General features: G+C 34.2%; 1 protein-coding gene across 1 annotated transcript; it reads right to left on the reverse strand.

The window, feature by feature from the left end:
* Positions 1–4,115: 4,115 nt before the first annotated feature.
* On the reverse strand, positions 4,116–6,914 carry LOC21397736 (F-box protein At5g07610). Its single transcript, XM_010096960.2, has 2 exons — positions 6,837–6,914; positions 4,116–5,487 (listed from the first exon to the last, which is right to left on the reverse strand). Exon 2 carries the CDS (start codon positions 5,481–5,483, stop codon positions 4,383–4,385), a length of 1,101 nt encoding a protein of 366 aa, XP_010095262.1. The 5' UTR covers positions 5,484–5,487; positions 6,837–6,914; the 3' UTR covers positions 4,116–4,382.
* Between the last annotated feature and the right edge of the window lie 1,015 nt (positions 6,915–7,929).

The following is a 7,929-nucleotide window of genomic DNA, read 5'->3' on the forward strand; positions in this document are numbered from 1 at the left end:
CGTCTAAGTGTAATAAGACTCACTCAGATGCTTCGTGAAGTCGTTTGGGATTGTCATTTGTAGGCGAATGCCATAACTGAATTGTCATGTCATACTTATCATGCTGCTAAAAGCGTATTGGATTAGAATAGTAGATTGTACTCGTGTTAAATAATGAATTAATAGTTATCGTTGTTTGATGTTTGCACCAGACGACACTACTACAAGAAGTGTATTGTCTAGTTTAGAGACTTTTGAGCTCTAACCCAAATTTAATGCCCGTTTGACTCATAGATTTAAATAGAAAATTTTAAACAGAAATTTAAATTACTTTAGCAAAAAAAAAAAATTAAACAGTAATTTAAATCTATGAAACAAATAAGGGCGATCACATATTAGAAGGTACTACAATTTGATTTTCATTAAAGAATAATTACTCAGTCAATTCTACTATTAACTTTGATGTACTGATTTAAATAACTAACAAAAAAAAGATCGCGTAGTGCTAATCTTAAAACGACATGTCACTTAGATAAATACTACAGCGACATGTTGATTTAAGTTTTTAGTTACAAACATAAATATCAAGGAAAAAAAGGGCACAAAGCTTAGGCTATATTTGGTAGGATAGATGGAGATAGTTGGAGGGATGGAAAATGTGACGGATGGAAGAATATTATGATAATCATTTGTGTTATTTGGTAAGGGAAGACAGAGTTAAAAGGATGTTTAGTTATGAAATTATGAATGAATATTTGTTTAATTATTGTATTGCCATTTTTATCATGTCATACTAAATGTTTTGAAGAATAAATTAGTCTTTTTTTACCTTTAATTGGTGGATTGCATGAATTCGTCCATGAGAGAAATGATACAAACCAGTGGGTCCGTTTAAAGGGAGAGAGCCCCCCTCCACCTCTTCCCTCTTTCCTCCTCTCCCTCCAATCAAACAATAAGTTGGAGTTTTCCTTTTACCCCTCTTCCTCCATCCATCTCTCCCTCTTACTAAACACACTCTTAAACAATAAAAAAATATAAGAAAACAACACGAGGTTTGTGCAAACAAAATTTTATTTATATAATTTATAAAACATGTCATTTTATTTTCAAATAGATAAAAATATCATTTATTAGGTTGAAATAGTGCAAAACTACTAACGTGGAATGTAGCATTTTTGTGGCTTATTTTTATTGGTTCGAAGAATTGATGTCTTTGTCTTCATTTTTGGATGTCACGGCGTGTTGTTGTTCAAAAGCATACTTGAGCCTACATAGAGATCTAATTAAGCTTTAAAGAGTGAACTGAGAGACATGTTCAGTGTTTGTGGTATTTCAAGATAATTCTCTCAAACTAAAGAGTTCTTTATTCTATTCTCAGAACCTAAATTATGACATTATCAAACCGTTTCTTGGCTTTTTTTTTTTTTTTTTTTTTTTTTTTTTTACTTTAGCACGTTGACCCCGCATTTGAGAGTTTCGCAAGGTGTGAATGTCAATGTAGTCTAATAGTACTTTATATAGAATAGTTGAGATAAGATATTCTTTTTTTTTTAATGTGGGACTCTTACATGTTTATATTTTTGAAAGTATTAATATGTGTAAAAGCATAACAAATATTATTTGTAACTCAAAAATAACACATCAATGGATTGGGGTAAAGGCCAAACCTGATCGCCTTACAGCCAAAGGCTCAAATGCAAACTCTACCAAAACTTACTAATCTCAAAACTAAGGATAGGCGGTTTTGTCAACATATTGACCACAATAGATTTTGATAAAGCTGTAAGTTTAGACTGGACTAAACAGACTGAACTAAGGTCAAGGTAGGTCAAAATTTTGAACCTGAAAGCTTATTTGAGCCGCACCGGGCCCTCGAATATCCTTTTTTTTTTTAAGTTAAAAATACCTTATAAAATTTTGGGTCGATCCTAGACCCATTAGACTTTAAGATCGGGCCTGACTGAGCCAGGATTTCCATTCGGGCCGTCTGATCTGGCCTGAACTTTCCCCTCTAAATTTTGACGTGGAATTAACTTCTTCAGTCGTTTTGCTTTGTTGTCACTTGGTTATCCCTTTTTTTTTTTTTTCCAAAGACCTAAGAAAAAAGAAGGAAATTAAAGCACATGAAAACAATCAACTACATGTCATAGACAAGGAATCGAAAGAAACAATTAGTAACAAACGGATAAACAAAGTAAGAGATACAAACTGCGAATAGAGCATAATCAAAGCACTCAAACAATTCCCATGAAGTCTCTTACCAATTCAAGTCGATTTTTCGAAAGTGGAATTTCGAAATATCCATCATCTCCTTCGCACATGGGAAATCAACCAAATTTTTGGTATCTCAAAAGTCTTCTGTCAAAGCAAAACCAAACCTTGGTTCCCTTCACTGGACCTCAACAATGGACTTCTTTGTTGTCAGGGCTGTGAGGAGTACATGGCTTATTATACATGAAATTAATGGAAAAATGAAGAAGTCGTAGCAAAAAGACGTAGTATTGGGGCATTTGTCCTATATATGCAAATAAAAGTCGGTCCAATATTCTTTACTCAAAAGAATTCAAGACCACCATTCAGGAACAAGATGGAGAAAAGTCCTTAAATTAAGAGCTGATCATGGACCTGAAAGACCCTGCAACAGTGCTCATCTTCAACAGACTAAAGACTACTTCGTGGCCAACTTCAAGGTAGTTTGTGTTTTCCCACGACATTCTAATAATTTTAATTAGGATTATTATTATCTATGCCCTCTGAATTTTAGGTTACCTGATTTTGCTGTCTGAATTTTGAAAACCTTCATTTTACTATCTTAAACTTTGATTAACTTCCATTTTGCCCATTCCGTCCTAATTTCCATTTAAAAGAGATGGAAAACGTCTCACATGCGTAGTGTTTGAAGATAAAATCATAATTAAATTTTTAGTGATTTATACTTGTACCTCTTGAATTTTAAAGTCTCACTTTGTCCATGAACTTTGGGGGCGCACCCATTTTGCAGTGATAATAATCCTTTTAATTATTATGGCCGTGAAGTGAACGATTCAAATGCAGTGAAATGGAGAAGGAAGTTCGGAATTTGTGCCATGTACAGAGGCTGAAACTCTTCCTTCCATGGATATGGTGTAATGTGAATGTGAATGTGAATGTATATTGGCGGACAAACCATGATAATAGAAATTGTTCATGTTCATCCACATTCAAAGAGGACCAAAAATGGTGTATGGAAGTGAATGGTGTTGGCAGCAACATGATTTTTTTTTTTTTTTTGGTTCAATGGAGGGAAGACTTCGTATGGCTCAAATTCAGTTTCAGGATAGCTGATTCTTACAGTTTTGGCCAAGGATTTTTCTAGCAAACGGGCATTAGAGTGTTGGGAAGAAAAGTACGAGGTTGATCTTAGTGCATTGCTAAACGGTACGTCACTTCAAAAGATGTGTTATTCACTGATTTGAAACTAATATCTAGGTCAAACGATATAGAAGATGAAATGGGGTTTAGATTTAGGACGGCGCAGGTTTGATCCCTCATTGTATAAAGAAAAATAGTGTTAGTACTGATTTAGGGGGAAAGTTTGCACATGTAAGATTAAGACTGCTGAAATCAAATGCATATATGATGAAGGTGGATGATGACGATGTTGAGATTATCGAGTAGGTAACCAACTTGTTAGGGTTGTAGCTTAGCTTCAAGATATTAATGTAAGCATAAGCATGTCAAAAAAAAAAAAAAAAAAAAAAAGTGTTTCCAATGGCTTTTGGGATTTGGAAATAGCTAGCAACAAGAATGCTAGTGAAATATAATGACCAATGACCACATGCCTACCTTCTCGAACTCGGGACTCGAGCCTAGCAAAAACATTACATAGAGCCCCCCTTTATTCTATACATGGGTATCCTATGTTACGTGAAACTCGTCACGAAAAAAGAGCCTTTAGAATTAGTCTCCCCAGTTTTCGAATGGTCAGCTGGTACCACATAAGCCTAAGCCTTCGGTGACAATAAAAAGTGATTGCCGATTAACGAATATAAACTCTGCTAATTTGAAGTATTTACTATTAGTAATAATGTGAATTGCAATTGGCAAAGGTTGCCCCATAATTATCAAGGCTGCATAAGACAAAAGGCATTATTCACCAGCCTAGTCATTGCAATATCATAACATTCAGCTCAGCGAAATATGTATGTATGTATGTGTGTGTATATATATATTTGCGAAACCACCATTAAGTAAACATACATCCATATACAACCATATGCAGAGGTCCAGTGAAGGTCCATAAAACGAAATTGTCGCACATTGGGAAAAAAAAAAAAAAAAAAAAAGTGTTTGGATAAGTACTTTGGAACCATCACTAATACCTAATAAACTGCGCAGTGCCTCCTTTCATGGTTAGATAGAAACTAGATCTCGACAAGGCTGTTCACGTACGACGCAATTCTGATATCAAGCTCGACCTCATCACGCAAGCGCTTGACCTCTTTGGTTGTCATGTCGTATGCACAAAGTTGTACCCCATTCTTAAACAACACCCAATTTCCACTAGCAAAAAGCACATTCCCAGCTCTATTAATATCGCCTGCTCTACCACCAGAAGGTAGAAATGAAGGGCCGAGATTAATATGATGTTTCTCTTCCCAAGTCCTGGCTCCGCTGTTCATCAGCATCGTGTTTGTGTAAGCGTTGGAAAACTCAGACACAGTTAGCGCCTGATAACGAATCCCGGTTGAACAAAGCTTTTCATCCATCACTCCCAAGGTATGGCAGAGACAATATAGGACTCGGGTGCGCTCAATTGTGAGATCAAACAGAAGAAGTTCACCGTGTGTTCCCTTCCAATAGATGCTGCCATTCACATAAACACCCGACATTGGCAAGAGCTTTATACTGCCAAAGTAAATTTCATCTAAATATTTCCAAGTTCCATCGTGTGAGGTATACATCTCAAACTCATATCCTTCGCCAAAATTAACGGAAGGGAAAGCACAGATAAGCTTGTATTCCGCCGCAAAGTTGAGCAAAGACGGTTCAAAGATGAGTACAACTGCAGGGTCAGAACCATGATCACAATTTGGTTTAGGGAGCTCCTTCCATCGTTTGGTAACAGGATTGCAGATGTAGTAACGCTTGTCCCCACGGCAACCTCGACAGCAAACCAGCCCATTAGAAGAGGCCCTGATGTCAACTGGCTCGGGCAAGAAACTCAGAGATGGGTCTGGAACACCATATGCATTCTTATCAAGGGAAATAAATGACGGCGGTTTTGATCCAGATTGCAAGAAGAAGCCCGAGATGTCACAAAAGGTATTTGACTGGCTGTGAGTAAAAAAAGGGGAGACTATCTTGCGCCTCCATTCCCTACAAACCCCTTGGAACCTGTAAAGCGATTTGGCAGGAAGAAATTTAAGGGCGTCCTCCCTAATTATGTCACTCAGTTCCAGATAAATCTTATTGTTTCTGTTTACAATTCTCTGAGGTCCCCTGCGTCCTCGATCTTGCTCCATTGGACTACAACGCAATATTGAAGATTATCAGAAAAAGATAAAAAGAGCAAGTTAAGCAATTGCTCCTATCCTTAAGAACCAGCCACAACATATTTTTGTCCTCAATATTTAACAGATGGTAATGCAGGCACCAAGGCAGAATGTTTGCTTACATTTTCACCCAAAACTGTGAGTCTCCAATAATACATTTGAATACAGTATATTAAGTTATTATTGGTCATGGCATGACATCCATAAATTATTGTTATTGACACTATTTCCAAGTTGGACACTATTTCCAACTTGAGAATATCATTATTTATTAATGTGTTATGTATCTTGGAGAATTAAGATAGAAAAATACAACTTATCTTAGCACCCAAACAAACATTTTTTTTCATTTTCCTTTCTGTACTTTTTTTTCTTTTTAAATGCTAATAGGACGTGATAAAAGTCGAATGCTTACCATTGTGTGTGTCTAGATGTCACCGCTTAAAGATAGTGTATAAATTATTATTTTTAAAAAAAAAAAGGAAATTACATTTAAACAAAAATTGAGAAACATACAACCCCGATACAATGCTTATGGCCCATTGGATGGACAGGCACCCTCGAGGCCTAAAAATAGAAGAAAACCTCGGCACACTAATAACGAGCACACTAAAGGCTCTAATTAAAGAAACTAAACTATTAAATCTTAAATGAAAAACTAAAATACTAGCTACGAACTAAAAAATCTTTTTAACAAAAAAAGGGAGCCCAAATAGTAGTATGAAAGTTTTATCAACAAACTAAAATCACATCTAAGAACAAATGGATAAACAATAATTTACAAACTCTAAATGAAAACCATACAAGAACAACCAATTAAAGTACGAAAACCTAATACCTAATTACAAGAAAAAAAAAAAAAAAAAAAAAAAAAACCTAATACCTAATTTTGCTTCTAAGCCATTACCAGAAAAACAGCCAGTGAAAATGCTAAATTCTCAGAATCTTTCGTTCAAAACCAAATAAAAACAAAACCGTAAATATTTCAGAAGTCTCCCTTTTTTTCTTTCAATTTTCTTTCCGTTTCTTTCTTTTTTCTACGCAACCAAACAGATCACTACGGTCCACAGTAATCACATTTCCAGAATAAAAAACTATATAGATGACCAGAGCGATATACAAATTAATCTTCCCGACGAGATGTAAAAGAAACGATATTAACCAATTTCATCAAAGGAGAACCAAGAGTAGGCATGTTCACATTAATAATAAATTAATTAACTCCGTGATTACCCACTTAAACTGTGATCATCAGAATGGAAAAATGTGAAATTATGATCAATCGAAAGCGAGATAATGAGTTAAGTGATTAAGCGATCATACCTTACGGATTAAGCGCTTAATCGGAGAGAAAGGGTTTCAAGAATTTAATAAAGATAGTGTGAAACAGTGAGCGACGGGTTGACTGGACTGTGAACGAATAAATAGAAAGATTAAGGATTATTTTCATAAATACCCACCAATTATGCACTCTATTTCAAAACGTCCATGATTTATCAAAATGGTTTAAAACATCTTTTGATATATAAAAAATGGTTCAATATGACCCTTTAATCTATTTCTGTTTATTATTTTAACAGGATTGATAGCATGGTACACTATTAAAGTTAAAAAAAATACATTTTACAATATACATACTTATTATGGAAAGAAATTAATACCTATTGAATTTCAATCATTAGTTTGAATTAGTGAATTATCAGTCCGCTTACATGAATATGTAATAGTTTAATTAATAGTAATTTAAATGAAAAAAATGTACGGAAACACATATATTTATAAGTTAACACATATATACACATTTATTTACATGTTTATATTTATAAATAAAAATATACATACTTATTAAAAAATATACAAAAGTTTATTCACATATTTATTCCTTTTTATTTTTGCTTGTTGTTTCGTCTGAACTGTAGTTAAGAAAAAAAGAAATAACAAAATAATTATTATTAAATTGTAATTGATGTTAATAACTGTGTTCATATTTACTAAAATATTTAATATAATATATAGCACATAATTTTACCTGATTCGTTTTTTTTTTTTTTTGACGAACTTATGGAGGAGGTAGATTCTCGGTGGACTGAAACAAGCGGAATTGGCTGTGAAACTGATGTTGTTTATTTTGAAGACACAGTTGTTATAGGCGGTAAGTACAACTGAGGTTGATCATTGTTAAAAGTCTTTAAAATAACTTTGTCGATAAAAGCTAATCGAGTACGAAACTGTATGACAAATATTTTTGATATTCCTCTTATTTCTTCTAAAATAGGAGGAATCATGTAGCGATCAGTGTATCCCTCATCGTAAGTAAGTGTAGAGCAAGTTTTGTTAATAAGTGACTGCATTATTTTACCAAATATTACAACGTCTATTCTTCCAGTGCTATCTTCAATCTATACATTTATTTTGT

Source organism: Morus notabilis, unplaced genomic scaffold, assembly GCF_000414095.1.
Source record: "Morus notabilis unplaced genomic scaffold, ASM41409v2 Scaffold11, whole genome shotgun sequence".
Classification (NCBI taxonomy): domain Eukaryota; kingdom Viridiplantae; phylum Streptophyta; class Magnoliopsida; order Rosales; family Moraceae; genus Morus; species Morus notabilis.